The sequence below is a fragment of the Myxocyprinus asiaticus genome, chromosome 42 (genome assembly GCF_019703515.2).
Source record: "Myxocyprinus asiaticus isolate MX2 ecotype Aquarium Trade chromosome 42, UBuf_Myxa_2, whole genome shotgun sequence".
Taxonomy (NCBI): Eukaryota; Metazoa; Chordata; class Actinopteri; order Cypriniformes; family Catostomidae; genus Myxocyprinus; species Myxocyprinus asiaticus.
The window spans coordinates 24,900,001-24,921,327 of NC_059385.1; the positions used below are offsets into that span (position 1 = coordinate 24,900,001).

A 21,327-nucleotide genomic window follows, 5' to 3' on the forward strand; every position below is an offset into this window, starting at 1 on the left:
GAAAGGTTTCCAAAAGACAGCCATTTAAAGCATAATAGATACTTCTCTCTGAAGTGCACGAGTGTATTGCAGACATCATGTGCTGTATCTGGATAATACTGCAGATAAAGGATAATTTTATAACACTCAAAAGAGAATGAAAACTTGAAGGTCATCTGCTGCACTTGACTATCTTGTCTGCCTCTTGCTGTATTCCTGGGGCCGGCTCTTCACTGAAGGCCACACTTTTCAGTTTCTACACTCCTTTTCTCATCTATGATCTAAGGGATAGTTCACTCAAAAATGAAAATGTTGTCATACTTCACTCACTTACATGTTGAACCAAACTCGTATGACTTACAAAATTACAAAAGGAGACGTTAGGCCGAATGTTAAGGACTGACAGGGTTATCATTCTCCCTAACATTTTCTTTTGTGAAAATGTAAGAAAGTCGTATTGGTTAATGATGACAGAAGTTTTATTTTTGGGTCAACTATCCCTTTAAGAGCATCTTTTAAATGCAATATTAAAGGCACAGTAACACGTTTCAAGCTTTTTTAGCTCCGCTTCTTTGTTTCTGTTTTCGGAGATGTGCTTCGATCTCGTGACGGAAGAGCAGCATGCCCAGCTGCCCGTGCGAGGCCTCATTCATGGCTTTGGACTGCATACACATTTTGTACTGGTCCGGGGGCAGTTCATCAGCACAGTGTTTCTCGTGCCACAGATGGAAGAGGCTGCGCGATGGGGCGCGCACTACTAGCAGATTACTGTGGAGGTATTTCCTGTACAGGTGGACATCCTCGCCACCCCAGCCTTTAATGTCCACATCGAAACCACCTGTGACAACAGGAGACTGTCAAAGATGTCGATAAAATTTTGAAATAGTCTCAGCATAGTCTAAATCAGTTGCAGCATGAAAAACACATTTTTGAGACCTGTTCAGCATTCACTGTTAAAATATTAGCAACCTAAAAATGTGCTTCATGTGGTAACATCTAAATGAACTGGTCTATTTTAAGTAAAAAATATTATTGAATATGACTGAATCAACCTGATTGCATTAGGTTACACCAACAAAAGTCATTTTTAGGAGTCAAATCAGGTGGAAGTAGCTCCTTAAAAGTGCTTGTATGCTGCCTTCATGTGCTATCAGAATTACCGTAAATACAAGTTTCCCACTAGAAGTTGCACATGAATGCCCTCTCAAGTCATAATTACGACTAGGAAACTGGTTTTATAAATTTTTCGTAATTCAGCTAATTGTTAGCGCTTGCCGTTTCGGTTATATAAATGTAAGTATATCAGCAACCATTTGATGTATATTGTAAATTTTTACACCAAGAAAATAGCATGTATTTGCCCAAATACCATTATTGTTAGAAAGCTGCCTAGGTAATACATGTCACAGTGTCAAAATAAACGTTCCTCAAGAAATATGCATGAATTAACCTGGCGTCGCCCATGTTTCCTGTTCTTTCCAACAACAAAGCACTTAAACACGAAAAACTCGTACAACGGATGTCAAGATTTACGAATATGAAAACATTTTTCTCACCAAAACCTAATGTAAGTCTTCAGAAGACTTGGAATATGAAGCAGGAGTCACATTGGACTACTTTCATGAAACATTTTTGGTCCTTTTTAAGTATTAAAGTGAGGCACTTTCCACTGGCACTGTATTGCAAAGATGCATGGGGATCGTCATTAAAACATTTGCTTTAGTGCTTCGCAAAAAAAGAAAGTCGTACGGGTTCAGAACGACATGAAGGGTGAGTAAATTGTTACAGAATTTTCAAATATTGCTTCTAACATTTGCACGTTTACAGTTTTTACCAGCCAAAGTTAAAGCATGTGTTGCCAGTTGTAATATTAACATGTCCACAGAAAGAAAAAGGTTGAATAAGCTCTTTGTTTACATGCATCTGTTCTTGTTAAAGAGAAGCCTGAATTTCCTTCAGCACAAACAGTTCCTGTAGTTTTGTGCAGGATTGTGTATATATGCCGGTGTCTGTGCATTTGTGTAAGTTTTTGTTCTGTAACTTTGTTAGAATCTCAATTTGTTACAATTGTGCATTGTACCTTTAGAATGATGTACCAGTTGTGCTTAAAAGTTTGCATACCCTTGAAGAATTGGTAATATATGTACCATTTTTAAAGAAAACATGAGTGAGTAGGCAAAACACATTTCTTTTATTTCTTATGGGATTCATATTCAACTGTAGGTTATAACAGAATGGCACAATCATAAAACAAAACATGGCAACAAAAAAAAAAATGAAATGACCCCTGTGCAAAAGTCTGCATACCCTTAGTTCTTAATACTGTGTATTGCCCCCTTTAGCATCAATGACAGTGTGCAGTCTTTTGTAATAGTTGTCTATGAGGCCCCAAATTCTTGCAGGTGGTATAGCTGCCCATTCGTCTTGGCAAAATGCCTCCAGGTCATGCAAAGTCTTTGGTCGTCTTGCATGAACTGCACGTTTGAGATCTCCCCAGAGTGGCTTGAAGATATTAAGGTCAGGAGACTGTGATGGCCACTCCAGAACCTTCACCTTTTTCTGCTGTAACCACTGGAGGGTCAACTTGGCCTTGTGCTTAGGGTCATTGTCGTGCTGGAAAGTCCAAGAGTGTCCCATGCGCAGCTTTCGTGCAGAAGAATACAAATTGTCTGCCAGTATTTTCTGATTACATGCTGCATTCATCTTGCCATCAATTTTCACAAGATTCCCCGTGCCTTTAGAGCTCACACACCCCCAAAACATCAGTGAGCCACCACCATGCTTCACAGTGGGGATGGTATTCTTTTCACTATAGGCCTTGTTGACCCCTCTCCAAACATAGTGCTTATGGTTGTGACCATAAAGCTCTATTTTGGTCTCATCACTCCAAATTACAGAAGCTGTGAGGCGTGTCAAGGTGTTGTCGGGCATATTGTAACCGGGCTTTTTTGTGGCATTGGCGCAGTAAAGGCTTCTTTCTGGCAACTCGACCATGCAGCTCATTTTTGTTCAAGTATCGTCGTATTGTGCTCGTTGAAACAACCACACTGTCTTTTTCCAGAGCAGCCTATATTTCTCATGAGGTTACCTGTGGGTTTTTCTTTGTATCCTGAACAATTCTTCTGGCAGGTGTGGCTGAAATCTTTCTTGGTCTACCTGACCTTGGCTTGGTATCAAGAGATCCCCGAATTTTCCACTTCTTAATAAGTGATTGAACAGTACTGACTGGCATTTTCAAGGCTTTGGATATCTTTTTATATCCTTTTCCATCTTTATAAAGTTCCATTACCTTGTTATGCAGGTCTTTTGACAGTTCTTTTCTGCTACCCATGGCTCAGTATCTAGCCTGCTCAGTGCATCCATGTGAGAGCTAACAAACTCATTGACCATTTATACACAGACACTAATAGCAATTTAAAAAGCCACAGGTGTGGGAAATTAACCTTTAATTGCCATTTAAACCTGTGTGTCACCTTGTGTGTCTGTAACAAGGCCAAACATTCAAGGGTATGTAAACTTTTGATCAGTGCCATTTGGGTGATTTCTGTAATCATTATGATTTAAAAAGGAGCCAAACAACTATGTGATAATAAATGGCTTCATATGATCACTATCCTTAAATAAAAGACAGTTTTTTTGCATGATCAGTTATATTTTCAAAATCAATGCCAAAATTTCACAATTTCTTCCAGGGTATGCAAATTTTTGAGCACAACTGTAGCTTCTGTATTCATTTAATTGTGCAAATGAAATTCAGAAATACACCATCTGTGTGCACTTGAGTGGAGTATTAACTTCCCTTAATGGATCCTTATATAGATTTTTATAGTCTGTCTGCTAAGATGTCCATGATCGTCTGTTCCCTGGAATGCATATTATACTGAACTCTCTGTTAAAGTATCAAGACCAGCCTTTGTTGTTTTATCATACGATGTTATACATGTCCAGACAAGTAATTGATTAAGTCGTGGGAAACACCTGACTGTCACGAACTGGTGGGAACTGTTGTGTTGAGATTTGAAAGTTCATGCTATTTTACTTCTGGATACTGCATATGCAGAAGTGTTTAAAGTGCTTGAAACATGAAAAGTGACCCAAATTAAGCTGGATATTTAGTTTAGGTTACAGATGTCAAAGTAAACACATCAAATTCTGGATACATGAGCAACACTTTCCTCTTATTTCTAAAATACAATTATCCGTTGCTGCCATATTTAAGTAATATCACGTTTGCAAATGTGCTACTTTTCTGAATATCAACACAGTTGTGATTCGGCAGTAGGCCTTTATAATACACACTCTCATGGCGAAATTGTAAGGATTCATACAACTTTTCTAAATTTGGCTAATTTGAATAATATCGTATGACTGCACTACAGCCAATGACGTCGCTGGACATCGTTTCCATCTAATATGTGACAATAACTTGCTTCTGTCACACACAACACATCATGTTTACACACTCTACTGATTGGTTAGGTTTATATAAGGGGTTTGGGTAAGGGCATAATATTAATAAGCATGTCCTTAACGCCTCGTGTGGGAAACTTGCACTTACTTCCGTATTAGACATCCAGGCATTTGCACGTGGTGAAATCATACAAATTTATATGAACAAACTCGTATGAAATCATACGAAATAGCCAACTCGTAAAATATTTATGAATTTTCATGAGACTGGGTTGCTTTATACTACAGTTATATAAACAACAAGTTAATCTCCAGAAACCTACATTTTACACACAATATGGCCAGTTATTTTGTCTATTTTTTCTCCGATATTGAAAATAGTTCCAAATAAAGCAAAAGCAAGGTCAGCCATTGCTGTATAAAGGGACATGATGGGTCTCATATGAATGGGAGAAATCGTTATGCTAAATATGGTGGCTGTAGTCCAGCATTACAGTTAAAAGAGCAACTTTCCTTTGTGATAGAGGCATTGCAACACTGAAGGTCCCACTGAAAAACATCATTTTTAGCATGATTCGAGCTACATAAGCACAATTTATGATACCACTGTTGTCAGATTTTAATCCTGATTTGAAATATGTTATTTGAATGTAATCTTGACTAACAGTTTTGGAGATTTCTGTCATTCCCCATTCATTTTGATAGGAGCTACAACACATAAAAGCAGAGTGATGCAAACAGGGAAGCATTTCAGTGCAGTTATACTTAATATCAGTACATTTGACCAGGCATGTAAATGAATTTAAACTGTCAACAGCTGCTCTAGAGAAAGCTTACCTATGTTGATAAAATCTGATCTGTATTGGCAGGTCATTCCAAAGCCAAAGTCCCTCCAAAAGCCAGTGTCTTTCTTAATGATCTGTAAGAATAATGAATCTCATTGAGTCTGAACACAAAAACAAATGCACTTTTTTGTAATTTGCCTTACGTACGAAGTTGTCTGTTTTATATCTAATGTCAGTTATCTGCATTATCATCACACTTCATCAAGATCTTTTAGTCTACACATTCAGAATATCAATGGCAAACGTTTGTAATGGAATGCCATTACAATGCTGCAATTAATCACATCAAACTTGATGAAGCATTTTATTCTCTTCATGAAAATAGGCTGCATTACCAGCTGCTGTTCCACAGGGGGGATGTGATCATAGCTGCCGTAGATTACAGCTGGGTTATACTGGCTGAAGAGAACTGGGTAAAATACTTTCTTTCCTGTGACAGGGTAAGACAAGGTGAGCACACAGCCTGCTATGAAATGGTTTAGTCCAAGCGGTCAGTCTATTTTGCCATATACTGATGAATTAGATCTGCTATGCAGCTTCAACATTATGATAAGTAAATCACCTATATTTGCTCTGTTCCAAACCCTAGTGAGCTGCTTATGTAGGCAGTATATTTAGGCATGTGTGCTCCAGCTGTTCCAAAAAGTAGGCAGCTTGATTGTGTTGCTCTCTAAGACAAGTTATTTTGTTCAAATTTTAGGGCAGGATCACATGTATTCTTCATGGAACAGGAAATCTCATAATGCACTGCGATAATGTCAGTGAAAAATGAATCCAAGATGGTGAATAAAGCAAGAGAAATGTTGATTATAAATATAATTAATCAAAAGGGATCAATACAAAAAATTATTTTACCCAATAATTGTACGTGCTTTGTACTGTATTTTAATGTAATACAATTAAATACAATTTATTTTATTTTTTTAGAGTGTCACATTGTTAGCTTAGCAACATGCTAACTCCAAACTCTATTGAAATCATTCAATAGAGTCGATTCACTGCTAAAGTGAGTTAGTGCCAAAGGAGTTGTTGGCAAAAACGTCTTTAATAAGAACACTGCCTTATTAGGGGTGTTTTGCATCCATCGGCACTGTTTTTAATAGTTTTTCTATGCAAACATGCTAGATGGACATCTTTAACTGTTTCAACACACCTAGCTGTTTTCTCAGTGTCTCGATCCATGAGCACTGTGCTTTTGAGATGTCAGTTCAAGTTAAAAACATTTTAAAAAATGTATCTCAAGACACCTGCATTTTTTTGAAGAATACATTCTGTTTGAACAGTCGCTTAGAAAGTAACTGCAAGGCAGCTCATTCGGTTTGGAACAGAGCCATGATACATAAATCTAAAAATAAAGTATTTAATTGTATGTATATAGTGCTCCCTCGTTCCTCTCACCGGGCTGGGCGTTCAGGCGGCATGTATTCAGGAAATCAGCTGTGAAGAAGATATCAACATCACAGAAGAAGAGCAGGACGTTCCCTCTCTTCCAGGCACGAGCACCCACGTCCAGCCCTCGACCCCGAGAAAACTCTTCATTAAGTTGAATCAGTGTGAAGTTATGGAAGTTCAACTCCCTGCTCAAGTAGACACAACAAAATTATAGTTAGAGACATAATGTCTCATAACTCTAACTGAAATGTACTCTTATGGGAAATGAAAACTAAAGACTCAACAATTATATAGAATTCTTTATTTTAGCCTTCTGCCTCTGTACCGATTGGGACAGCGAGAGAGAAACAGATGTAAGCTGGACTCAAATCTGCATCGCCCGCATGAGCATCAAGACTCATTAAATTAGCGTGTGTGCCACTGCTAGGCAATGGCTCCAAAGACAGCACATATACATCTCCGTTCTCCGAGATGTCTGTTTAAGAGCAGTTCATCTGAAAAGCATCACTTTCTAATTAACATCTGCTAAACATCTTAAAAAGATCAGATTTATCAACATTTTATATCTTAAACATCTCAAAGACATCTGCTGAATGTATTTTTGACATCCGAGAGGCAATGCCTTTTGATGTATTGCAGATGAGCAAACAACCTAAAAAATACATCTTCCAGATGTAAACACGCACATCAATAGTGATTATTAATAATAAAAAAATAAATAAAAAAAAACTTTCTTAATAATAATAGTGCTAGCTACAATAGCTAGTAAGCTAAATAATAGTGTTAGCTAGAAGGTAAGCACGAACTGTTAGGACACAACTTCAACTAATACGTATCATTCTTAATAACAATGGCTATCTAGGAAGTAAGTGATAACCGCTAGGCCACAGCTTAAAATAAAACAGCTTTCTTAATAATTAAAGTGCAAGCTAGCCAGTAAGTTAGCACTAACTGCTATGCCATTGCTCCAAATAATACATCTTTCTTAATAATAATAGAGCAAGCTTGATAGTATGTTAGCGCTAGCCGCTAGGCCATGACTTCAACTAAAACAACTTTCTTAATAATAATAATGCAAGCTAGCTAGAAAGTTAGCACTAACCACTATTCCATGGCTCCAAATAATACATCTTTCTTAATAATAGTGCTAGCTAGCTAGAGAGTAAGCACAAACCGCTAGGCCATGACTTCAACAAAAACAGCTTTCTTAAAATTAATAATGCAAGCTAGCCAAAGAGTTTCTGCTAACCACTATACCATGGCTCCAACTCGTACATTGTTCTTAATTATAATAGAGCTATTTGGTGCTAGTGAGCACCAACCACTAAGCCAACTAATACAATGTAATCATTTTGATAAAATTAGTGATAGCCAGCTGTACTTTGTGTCTCACTGTTGTAAACCTACCCCTTACAAAAAATTTGCTGCAAATGTTTGCTAGAAGTTTGCAGCTCTTCACAGAGTGCAGTGGTGAAGCACCAGCAAACCTTTGGCAACAATGGACAATTTGCAGCAAGTTTGCCGCAAAGCTCATTTGCATGTGAAAATTATCTGTGGCGAATTTGTGGAAAGTTTGTGGCAAATTTGCAGTAAACTCTACATTTTTGTAAGGGATTTGTTGTTAGCTATTTTAATGTAATTTTACTGTGCAGAAACCTATTATCATCCGGCAATTTTTCATAAACTACCATTGGGGCCTGGGTAGCTCAGCGGGTATTGATGCTGACTACCACCCCTGGAGTTGTGAGTTCGGATCCAGGGTATGCTGAGTGACTCCAGCCTGGTCTCCTAAGCAACCAAATTGGCCTGGTTGAGTCACATGGGGTAACCTCCTCATGGTCTTAGTGGTTCTTGCTCTCAACGGGGCACATGCGTATGCGTGGATCGTGGAGAATAGCATGAGCATCCACATGTGGAGTCTCCGTGGTGTCATGCACGATGTGCCACGTGATAAGATGTGTGGATTGACGGTCTCAGAAGCAGAGGCAACTGAGACTTGTCCTCTGCCAACCGGATTGAGGTGAGTAACTGTGCCACCACCAGGACCTACTAAGTAGTGGGAGTTGGGCATTAATAAAATAAACTACCATCAAAAGGGGCATCATTGTATATTTTTGTGAAGATGCTACTTTTAAACAGCATGCTCTCTCTGGACCGTAATGTTTCGGGTTACCCTGAGACCATAGGGCTGGTAGGACTAATTTTAGCCAAGCGAGTCAAACTTGAAATGTAAATACAGTTGTCACTACCTGAATGTTTTGGGAGTGAATGCGGTTGTCACTCCCTTAAATAACCAAATTTAGTGTGTACAACACAATTGACAACGTCATTTAGCTGCAGTGTTTACGTGTCAAATGTTCACAAAAACAACTATATATTCAGTCCATTTCCATCACAGTTTTAGATGTCAGGAAAGAGGGGCTCATTCCTGAGAGGTGAACATGACAAATGAAAGACAGACAAAATTGAAACTACTCTGGTGATAAGAGACAGCTGTCTCGCCAAGCAGCAAAGCAAACCCAATTTCTCTCGAGCCCAGAAGAAATCACATGACTGGCATTTTGCTAATGTTTACGTGATTGCATTTTCAGAGCGTTTCCCGTATCTTGCCATCTTTTTCATGGAAAAATGGAAGAGTTGTTCATGACAGCAGAGTAAGACGCTGTGATTGAAAGCAGGTGCAGATTTTAAATTGTGACCCAAAAAATCCACACAGAGCCAGAGCATCCAAAGCCAGAGATATGTGGATGTGACTGTGAAAACAATCAGCCACACATAGACACACACACATAAAGAAAAATGATTAAAGTTTAATGTGCTGGGCTCGAGCCAAGTTGATGTTTAACAGCACAATGCCGCCAGACATGGTGCAGATAATACCTGCTATTAAAGCCATACAGCTATTTTAGGAGGAACAGGAAGAACTGCTTCCTTTTTTATTATGGATCCCTTACAATTTAGCACCAATGCTTCAGCCACTCTATATATTAATACTGTTAAATGGGTATCATGTTAAAAATAAACCATTTTCCTTTTAATAAGAAAATAGAAACACAGAAAAGATTGTATTCATCAACAAGCAAGACAACACTGGTGCCACAACCACACAGACAGATGTGGCTGTCTGCTGTTCTTATTGGAACAATACAAAATATAGGGCAGCGTGTCTGACCAAGGCCAGCACTAGCTTATATGCACAGTAGGCAGTTGCCTAGTGCCTCTGCATTGGGGGGTGGTGGGAGGATCCAAATCCCGAAACACTCAGGGGGGACACAAAAACATTGTTGCGACCTGTGGGAGTCGTTTCATGTTGAATAAATACAGTTTAAAGCAGTTATTCATAAACCTGCTCTGTTTGAGAGCTGCACGGCAGTACAGATTTAAAGCAGTTACAAACAATATGCAAACAGGATTTTATTTGAGTCACGTTAGCGGAACGGATTTGGAATGAAGCCTGGAGAGTTTCCACGTGTGAGTATGTGTGATTCAATTTGCCATCGGCCAAAAAAAAAAAAAAAAGAAAAAAAAAGGACTCAAAATATTAATTTTTGTGATACTGGTTTGTTTTCAAGGGATGGGAACTGTTTAGAATATTCCTCAAGTCGAGTCATAGCATTTTTACACTTTATTCCACTCCACACAAAACACTTACTTGAATACATGTCTACTATGATGAAGATGTTTCAAATGAGTTTAATGTAATTTTTTAAATACTTTTTCTGGGGCTTAAATTAAAAATGTCTGAGTGGTGTACACATCTGAAAACAGTTAAAACTAAAATTATAATTAAAAGTTTAAATTCTTAAAACAATTTTTTTGGCATAAGTAGTTTAGAATAATCTTATAATTATAATAATAATAATAATAATAATAATAATTATTATTATTATTATTATTATTATTATAAGCAGTGAAACAATTTTTGTTTAAAAAAAAATTTTCAATATAAAAAAAAAAACTTTAATCCACCAAATCAAAATGAGGTGGTGTAACCAACATGTAGGTAGCCATTGTGTTGTCATGTGGCAAAAAAAAAAAAAAAAAGGCCTGCCGGGTGCCCCTATCCAGAATAAAATAATCTGAAATTAATCCATTTGTTTGTACAACCACTACTGGGTGTCTATAAAGTAACTTGATCCATCCAATAAAAGTATTCCCGAACCTGTATATTTCCAAAATCTTTATTCTACCATATCAAATGGCTTTTTGGCATCAAGTAAGATGGCAGTGACCGGAGTCTGATCATTTGCCACTGACCACATGATATTGATGAAATGCCTAATGTTATCAGAAGAGCTGCAGCCCCGAATAAACCCCACCTGATCTATATGTATAAGAGATGTCCTAACTTTACTTAATCGGTTAGCCAGAATTTTTGACAATATTTGTACGTCTAGCTGGATCAAGGAAATTGAACAGTAACTTTAAAACTCGGTTAGATCTTTGTCCTTTTTAAGAATCAGACTGATCTGGGCTTGTGTTATGGTTGGCGGAAACTTTCCATTCTTTAATGATTCAGTATAAACTTCTAACAAAAGTGGAGCCAATTCTGTAGCATAAGATCTAAAAAATTCAGTGGCAAAGCTGTCTGGCCCTGGTCAAGCTCCTCCAAGGTTATCTCAGAATCAAGATAATTTTTTTGCTCAGTCGTCAGTTTAGGGAGTCCTAATGGTTCCACAAAATTTCTAATATCGTCATCGGTAGACAAAAATGTGGAACTGTAAAGATCAAGATAGAATTCTTTAAAAGCATTATTAATATCAATGACCAAGGTAAATATTTAACCACCCGCAGATTGCACTGAAGAAATGGTAGAAAAATACTCTCTCTGCTTTATATATCTAGCCAAAAGCTTTCCTGCTTTGTCCCCTGACTCAAAGTAAGACTGTCTTGCCCTGAATAACCAAAACTCCACCATCCGTGACAAAATAGTATTATATCTGTATTTCAATTGGGTCAATTCTCTGAGGCCATCAGATGACATTTGGCACTTCAGCTCTGCCTCTGCACTTTTAATATTCCATTACAACTCCACGAGTTCTCGTGCTTTGAATTTTTTGATGAATGAGGCATACTGTATGATCTGACTCTTAAGAACTGCCTTACAGTAAGTGTCTCCCAAGCTATGCCCACAGAGGAAACCGAGGACCAGTTGGTCTCCATATAGACATTGATTTCAGCCTTTAACATTTGTTGAAAATCAGGATTTTGCAAAAGGGATACATTAAAGCGCCAACTATATGATTTATTTTTCTCCATATGTGGCAACGTCACTAAACTCACCAGGTCGTGATCTGAGACTAAAATGTTTCCAATTGAGCAATCAACAACAGATGAAATCTATTCTAGAATAAATCTTATGTACTGATGAAAAAAATGTATAGTCCCTCCCAGATGGGTTTAAAAGTCTCCAAATATCTGTAAGACCAAGATTTTTATACATCCTGTGAAGCATCAATGTTGCTCTAGCAGGCTTACACACTTTTGCTTCACTATGATCAAGTTATCCATCAATAGATTAAAGTCTCCTCCCAATATTATATCATGAGGGGTGCCAGGGGCTTGCATCATCTCTTCAAGATCTATAAAAAAGGTCTTGCGTTAGGTGTGTAAATATTAGCCAAACTCAACCTTTGCCCCTGAATTTCTGCTAAAACAATAATGACTCGTCCTAATTTATCTTTAATCTGTTTGAGACATTTGAATTGTAGATGTTTACTTATCAATGTAATGACTCCCCTGCTCTTACTTGAGCCAGCACTAAAGAAAACTTGTCTACATCATATCATCCCAAATTTTTCAGCTTCCTGCGGGGAAAGATGTGTTTCTTGAAGAAACACTATATCATATTTCTTATGTTTAGGAAAAGAAATAACCTTCCTTCTTTTTATGGGGTGCCCCAACCCATTCACATTCCACATGGAGAGAGACAATCCACTCATACTAACATTTGACATTTTGACATGTTAGAAAAAATAGATTGTGTCAAAAATAAAATTATAAAGACCACATTCCCCATTAGTGCAACAATCAAACCCCAAACTTCCCACAGAACCAAACAAACAGAAAAAAGAAAAATGTGTGCATTAACCCCGCGCACAACAGCGCCAAATGGCGTCCATCCCTCTAAGCTCAAACAGTCCATGTACGCCTATGAGAGCACCCGCGACAAGTTAATTGCTCAAGTTAATCTATAAAACAAACTCCAGCCAATAGGCAGAATAAACACAAAGAACGTGTAGATTCATTCACAAAACCGTATCGAAGGTGTGTTCCTCCACAAAACAAACTCCAGCTGCTAGTGGAACCAGCACACACACACACACACAAAAAAAGCCATTCAGTTTCCTCGGACAATCAAACGAATGTTCAGTGAGTCGGCTGTTCATGAATGCAGCAGATGACCTAATCATTCCAATGTCCTGCAAAAAATACTCCACAAAACAAACTCTAGCCAATAGGAGGCATAAATACAAAGAATGAGCAGATTCATCCACAACTGTCCCGAAGGAGTGTTACTCCACAAAACAAACTCCAGCCGCTAGGCGGAACCAGCACAAAAAGGAACAAGAAAGGCGCCCAGCTTCCTCGGACGGTCAAGTGAATGATCAGCGTGTCAAGCTCACTTGGGGGCAACGTGAGAAACACACCATGACTTCCTCAGTCCATTGATTTTATGGAAGACATCACTTGTTGTGAACATCTAAATATTTTGCGGCCATCCTTCGTATCTATTCTGAATTTGGCCAGAAACATCAGTGCTAAAGTGATCCCTGTCGATGCAAGAGTTTCTTGAAGGAGTGTTACTACACAAAACAAACTCCAGCCACTACGCAGAATCAACACAAAAAGAAACAAAATGGCACCAAGCTTCCTCAGACAGTCAAGTGTATGTTTAGCGAGTCAAGTTCACTTGGGGGCCACATGAGAAACACCAAATGGCTTACTCACTCCAATGTCTCTATGAAAGACAATGTTTGCTGTGGGCATGTAAATATTTTGCAGCCATCCTTAGTATCTATTCTCAATTTGGCCGGAAACATCAGTGCCAAAGCGATCTTCCATTGATGTAAGAGTTTCTTGCATTCCTTGAATCGATCACGTTTCTCTCTTGTTGAATTCGCAAAGTCTGGGAAAAAGAAAATGCTATGGTTTTTCCAAGAAAGCTTTCCTTTACTCCTTGCCTCGCGTAACACAAAATGTTTATCGGATGATCTCATAAATTTGGCCAGAATTGATCGGGGCCTGTCTCCCTCCTTGGATTTCCGAGCTTGCTTGATTTCCAGCTTATGGCCCTTTATGTCGAGCAGACTCGAGAAGAGCTCGTCTAGGAATTTCACCATATCTCGACCTTCTTCATGCTCAGGAATTCCAACAATTTGGACGTTGTTTTGTCAATTACGATTCTCAAGGTCTTCCAGCTTTTCCCAAACGCACTGCAAATCTACTTTGGTCGCTAGCAGATTAGCAGCTAAATCCCTCTCCGATGACTGCAGATAATCGATCCATTTCTCGATGTCCCCGATTCTTGTAGCCAATTCAGAGAATTTCTCCATCGCCGTAATCGATCGACGTTATTACAGCAAGATCTTCCAGGTCCGCTACGACTTACGACTTTTTGCCGCTGGATTTCTCCCGTCGCACCATCCAAACCTTGAGGACATAAGTGTCTTTTAATGTCTCAAGAGCCCGAGGATTTTGAATTCTTTGACATGTTGACTTCTTAGAACAGTTATGTAGCAGGGTGTATCGAATCTCACCGGTTTATAACATAAAAATAATTAAAAACTAGCAAAGTGTGCAGAGCTAATCGTTCACACGTCCGACCCTCGCATGGCGCCATGCGACCTCATCCATATTCCGAGTATCTTATGAATTTATCTGAAGCTCCACAGTAATGAGCTAACTTGTGTGGCATACCAGTGTGTAGCTTATCTGCCGAGAATCAACACGGCAAGAATCGAACCCCAAAAATCCCTCAAAGTCGTCCACCATGTAAATGTTCACTCTGGTTTTACTCCACTCTCTATCTCTTTGTCTTTTAGCAAGTCTTCAAATTTTGTTGAAGCTAAGTTTCGTTTCCTCTGTAACACGTCTGCTATGGATGTTCATATTCTCCCGGTTGAACAGTTTACTACAAGTAGCCATGCCACAAACACATGCTATAGGTTTAGATAGAAAGGGATGGGTGGAGCTGAGTGGGCCGCTCGAAACATAAACAATGTTTTGATAGTACCTGGGAGGCTCAGTGTTTATACTTTAGGGGGAGGTAAACCCACAAATGGCTTACTTATGGTTGTCAATGAACAATAAACTGGGATATTAGAACTTATTTTGACATCAAAAATGTTTTCACACTTCACCTTTAAGTTCATTCAAGGTGAAAGAAAAGTAATTTAATACCTTTTACTTCATGGTTACACCATTTGACATTTTTAAAAAGTCATAATTGATTTTTTATATTATTTTTGTGAATATTTTATTAATGTTTTTTTTTAAACTGTGAAACCAACATGTACACAAAGATTATATTTCTATGAACTTGACATATTTTTAAACAAGATTTTTAAAAGATTTCTCATTTTTATCATCTCAAACAACCTTATATATCAATTACCCATATACAAATTTAAACCCAAATATACTTAAGCATACCCACCCTCCCATGCCCCCATATTTATTTATATGTTGCTATATAAATGAGGACATTCTATAGACTAATAACTAATAATCGTTTCTACAAACTAAACCTAACCCTAACCCTAAAAAAACTTTTTGCATTTATATAATAACAAAACATATAATAATAAATTAAATGTATTTATTATGTGTACATTTTTATTAATTATAAAATTCTGTCTGCTCTGGAGTTTTGTATAATGCAGTGTTACCCGCACTCTTCTCTCTTCCCCTTCTCAAATGAACACAAATTATTCATGCGAATCGATTCACTTTCCCTGAAACAGATACTGTAGCCACATCAACCTGCTTTGCTCTGAGGACTGGAGCTGTCAATCTCAGCATGTTATGCAACAGAAAACAGAAGTGCTTTAGGTGGGCAGAGTGAAATGGCAGGTCATACCATAATAATAATGTATGATCATTACATTTATTGAAGTTGCATGTTGTCAGATAGGGGGAGGTTTTTAACCGATTCTTTACTGACATTCTCAGTAACCTCTCATGGTGGACATTCTCAAAGATAATTACAACTGCAATCGATATCAAAACACACATGCAACCAGTGTATCAAGAGATATTTAGATATAGATACAAGCTGTGTGGATGAGAACATTTTGAGGCTATTTAGAGATCAGTGCTTGATTTTCAGTGAATAATAACTGATTCTCACATAAAGCTATTGTGTGACTTGAAATGAAGTCATATGGTATTTGAAATAAAGTCACATACTATTATGGTATTTATGGTACTGTTTTGTGCTTTTTGAGTTGTAAGGAAAAGGGCAGCCTGGACATTCTACTCCTTTTGTGTTCCACGGAAGTTTCGATTGACATGACAGCGAACTATTTCTTTAAGGGTTAGATCAAAGCGTTGCATGCTTGCTACGTTGATTACAGTGAGAGTGATCTAGTTTTGTCGCGTCACATCGCGCCCCTCATTAGACATGGTTTTAGAGTCAAATGAAAGGATTGCTCTTCAGTTGAAGTGATATTTATCAGTCTGGGAAGAGCAGAGATTCTGTATCTTTGTCATTTTTTCTTGTGTATTTCTTATGATGTGGCCTCCTAAACACTGGAATGTACATTTGCCAAAGTCTGTGATGGGGATTTCAGGACACACCAAATGTTAAATAGCTTCTTTGTTGGGTTAGATTGCGTCATGTTAAAGGGATTCTTCACCCAAAAAGGAAAATTCTGTCATAAATTTAAGCTCATGTTTCAAGCCCTAGGAAGTGGAATTGAGCTGACAATCATGATCATGCCTAGAGACTGCTGATGCTAAGATTTATTGTGAAAAAGAATTACATTTTGGTCTGTTCTCACCCAAAACTGATTGGATCACTTCAGAAGATATGGATTACACCACTAGAGTCATATAAATTACTTTTATGCTGCCTTTATGTGCTTTTCTGAGCTTCAATGTTTTGGTCACTATTTACTTGCATTTTATGGACCTACAGAGCAGAAATATCCTTTGTTTGTGTTCTGCAGAAAAAAAGAAAGTTATACACATCTGGGATGGCATGAGGTTGAGTAAATGATTAGAGAATTTTCATTTTTGGGTGAACTATCCCTTTAAATCCCTTAAACTATGATCTTCATTGCTACATTTAATTACATGCAGTGCTGGACTAATGCCAGTCATTGTTGTCCATCAATAACCTCTCTGCAATGTTTATGAAAAATAATCAAAAATAATCAAAAATATAAATGAAAAATAAAACTGAAAAATAACCATTAGAGAACACTGTTTAAGTTCTTATTTGGTTGTCATACAAATACCTCTTTGCAATGTTCTAAGAATGTTAATTTATGGATATAAGAAACAAAACCTAGAAAAACCTAGAGTTTTTCTAGAATATTAGGGATTGTTTTCCAAAAAATAAGGAAATGGGAACCATATGTTAATGTTAGGGGAACGTTCTGTATTTGCCTAGGAAGGAGACGTGTTTTACACTAAAAAGAATGACTTAAAGATCCACCCCAAAATGAAAATGAAAACTGTCATAATTCATAGTGGCTCGCATTTTCACATGAGAACTTGCATTGTTTAGCGCTAAAAACAAGTTGTCAAACAAAGTGCCACTGTGAATGCTTGAGAGGAGTATTTTCGTTTATGGGGGAAATTTTACTTTAATTTAAATACTCACAGCGCAGTGCTATTTTAGTGCATTTAACGGCTGATTAAATTGGGTTGCCGGTGGTTAGTGAATAAGATGTAGGGTTTTGCACTGAAATACACCATGCAAAAGTGGTTAAGTGAATTCCCCCTCAAACTACAGTGGAAGCAGTTGCCTAAATTTATTCTGTTCTCAAATTTCAAGATACAAGCATTCTGGGCTGCTGGGGAATGACAAACAATTAACTCTAAAGGCTTTTGTAAGGGAGATGGAATGAATAATCAGGAAATTGTGGAGAATCCACTTAGTCTGAAGTATAGAAATAAACTAAGCTCTTTTGATTTCTGCACCACAGTGGACACAATGAATTCCCCGAGAACAAACAAGAACAGTGCTGATTATCGGCCTACCCTTTCCTAAAAGGTACAAGGCCATGATTGCTTTCCCCGTTTCTCAACAAATATTCTTCAAAAGCTGCTCTCCTACTGAACACAGCACAGAAAAGCTGGTAACAGCCTGGTTAAGCAAGATAGATGTGAAAACAAATGAGTTTGGCTGCATTTTTAATGTTTCGACATACTGTAAAGAGAAAACTTTTTCTTCCTGTAAACTGAGAGATATCGGTTATACTGTACGCTGCAATGCAGGGAGGAACCCAGCATGACGCTGGCTGAGTTCCAGGCAATCTACTGCTCTGTTGATTTCATCTGCATACAAGTGGCATCTGAACTGACCTGTTTTCACACTGGCTGGATGTCAGTCACATCATTCTAATAGTGCAGATTCACTGACCTCCAATTGATAATCATGAGAGAGCACTCATGGTCACTGTGTGCCCATGTGATACTAGTCAAAGGATATGTGTCTATGCATAATATAATATTAACTGTTTTTTAATAATTTTAATATTTTACAAAAAAGTTACAATTTTATAAAAGCAATATGGCACTCAGAACATAATATAATATAATATAACATAATATATCACAGACAGGGTGATCAGGACCCTGATGCAAAGCTGATAATAATAAATATGTTAATATACTGCATATATGCAACACCACTCAAATATCATATACAGTATTTACACAACTATCTCATTATAAATTCAAGCATTTTAAAAGCAGAGTACTGACCCCTTAGATTTGAATAATACTTAGTACAACATCATCTTTTTTTAATAAGACCGGTTCAGCATTTTTATATATTCATGTGGATGGGCATTTTAAATCTCAGCTTGATTTATAAATAAATGGAATTATTAATGCATCCAACAGTTTAAGTTTCTGACTCTGCAGTCTTTCAGATAGCAGAGCGTGTTTGAAAACCCAAGTTACATCTGAATTTGTGTACTGTCAGAGTATGTACTGCACTGGATGAAGTACAAACTTCTCGGCCATTAATAAAGAAGGACCACACTGATTCTTTTAGGATTCTTTAGGTCATCCTTCATGCGGGAACAAGGCCATTGTCCTGTGACTCGATTTTTTGATGTAATAACAACAACCGTAAAAATTATTTACTGTGTTTTTGTTAAACAAGCACAAGGAACAACTTTCTTGGTATACATAGCACTTGAAATCAGTTAAAAAGAGCCGCCCAACTTCGCGGTGTTTTGAATATGACAGCTCCTCAGCTCCTGTCACAGTGTCCAGTGGATGAGTACTTCAGAATCTCGCCAGATGTAGAAGTTTCTTGTCTACTGTTTTATGAGTACCGAGGATTCGGACACCCTACTCATACTGCTTTTGGCATACTATTTACATAGTAAGTAGGCCTATTTGGATGCAAGGCAACAGTTCAGGCAATACCCATGTAGCGGGGAAAAGATTACTGTTAGGAACTTATGACACCACTCTGCTTCCTTTTGGTTTTCCTGTGAATTTCTCAGCCATAACCTCAGCTTTATCTGCTCATGTTGTTCCTCTGTGTGGGCACACACACTTCCGTGTACATAAACACACACAGACTCACACATTTAAGATGGAATACCTTGATGTGTTCTCCAAGGTTCCTTTGACCTCATTCATCTGGTCCTTTCCAAAGTAAACCACGGTAAGGTGCACCCGCCCGTCTTGCTTCACACACACCTCTCTGTGGAGCAGTAATAGAAACACACACACACACACACACACACACACACACACTGAGGTCAGCACTCTCAGTTGAGCAATGTGCACCTGCACCAGGACAACAGGAACATTTGTGAACTATTTTTGCTGACTTAAAACTAACTAAGAGGAAACAGGATAGAACAAATATAATCAGAATCAGAATGAGCTTTGTTGCCAACTGTGCTCACGTACACAAGGATTTATTTATTTATTTATTTGGTCATAGGAGAAACAAGTGCACACAGAACATTACAGTAAGACACAGAATATAAAACAAGTTAGGGGTATAAATAGACATACAAATAATAGGACACATAACAGAATGGCATATGTACAAGAGCAAGTGGTGATGTATGTGCAAGGTAGGAGTATGTACAGCTATTGAATTAAATATGTGAATTTACGTATGTACATGCGATATGTATTTACATTATTGCACAATGGGGGATTCCTGAGACAGTTAATTGTTCATGAGGAAAATGGCCTGAGGGTAAAAACTGTTCTTGTGCCTGGATGTCCTGGCTCTCATTGTTCTGTAGCGTCGGCCAGAGCGCAACAGTTCAAAGAGGGAGTGGGCAGGGTGTGTGGGGTCCAGAGTGATTCTACCTGCACGTCTCCTCACTCTGGAGACATGGAGTTTTATAAACTAGGTTCGGGAGGAGCAAGGTCATTTAATCAGACCAATCACATCACCAGAATAAGCGTATACACATTTACACTATCCTCTAAGCAGGATTACATTAACTTGCGAACTACTGAAGTACAGGTCTTGGAGGGTGGGCAGGGGGCACCAATAATCCTCTCAGCAGTCCTGACTGTCCGTTGTGGTTTCCTTCTGTCTGATTTATGGATGACATTTATAGATGTACACAGGACAGACTCAATGACTGCTGAGTAGAACTGTGTCAGCAGCTCCTGTGGCAGGTTGAACTTCCTCAGCTGGCGAAGGAAATACAACCTCTGCTGAGCCTTCTTCACAATGGAGTCTATGTGGTTGTCCCACTTCAGGTGCTGAGAGATGGTAGAGCCCAGGAACCTGAATGATTCCACTGCTGCTACAGTGCTGTTCAGGATGGTGAGTGGGGGGAGTGCGGGGTGATTTTTCCTGAAGTCCACTATCATCTCCGCTGTTTTGAGCGTGTTCAGCTCTAGGTTTTTGTGACTGCACCAGAAAGCCAGCTGATCAACCTCCCGTCTGTATGCAGACTCGTCACCATCGCAGATGAGGCCAATGACCGTGGTGTCCTCTGCAAACTTCAGGAGTTTGACAGTGGGGTCTTTTGCAGTGTAGTCATTCGTGTACAGGGAGAAGAGCAGTGGAGAGAGAATGCATCCATGAGGAGCACAGTGCTAATATTGAGGGTCCCAGATGTGAGTTTCCCCAGTCTCACTAGCTGCTGCCTATCTGTCAGAAAGCTGGTGATCCATCGTCAGATTGGGGTGGGCACGGAGAGCTGGGTCAGTTTGGTTGAGAGAAGATCAAGCATGATGGTGTTGAAGGCTGAACTGAAGTCCACAAATATAATCAGCGCAGCATAAAATGAATGCATTATTCTAATAGATTTCCATGGCACTTTTTCATGAATCACAACTGAGAGATCATTGCTGTGATAGTAAATGGGAATCTAGTATTTTGCATTCCTACAACAAAAATCCAAAGTATTGCAGGTAGAGATTTAATTTGGGCCCTGAGGTCAAGTCCCCAGTTTTTCGTTTCCTAATGTCATTGTTTTCCAACAACATGTTTACAGGGCAGCTGGCAGTCCTTTTTTTTTTACTATAAATT

General features: G+C 38.4%; 1 protein-coding gene across 3 annotated transcripts in view; it reads right to left on the bottom strand.

Moving 5' to 3' along the window:
• The window catches only part of LOC127432748 (chondroitin sulfate N-acetylgalactosaminyltransferase 1-like), a 73,665-nt gene that overhangs the window by 1,637 nt on the left and 50,701 nt on the right, over positions 1 to 21,327 (bottom strand). For 2 of the 3 annotated variants that reach the window (XM_051684141.1, XM_051684142.1), the window contains 5 exons: positions 19,420 to 19,521; positions 6,633 to 6,811; positions 5,570 to 5,664; positions 5,227 to 5,308; positions 1 to 817 (listed from right to left, as the gene is read on the bottom strand). The exon at positions 1 to 817 is cut by the window's left edge and continues 1,637 nt beyond it. In XM_051684141.1, coding sequence (XP_051540101.1) covers positions 528 to 817; positions 5,227 to 5,308; positions 5,570 to 5,664; positions 6,633 to 6,811; positions 19,420 to 19,521 — 748 coding nt within the window. In that variant the 3' untranslated portion in view covers positions 1 to 527. Of the gene's footprint in view, positions 818 to 5,026; positions 5,098 to 5,226; positions 5,309 to 5,569; positions 5,665 to 6,632; positions 6,812 to 19,419; positions 19,522 to 21,327 lie in introns of those variants that run through there. The other variant, XM_051684144.1, reaches the window with a different exon arrangement.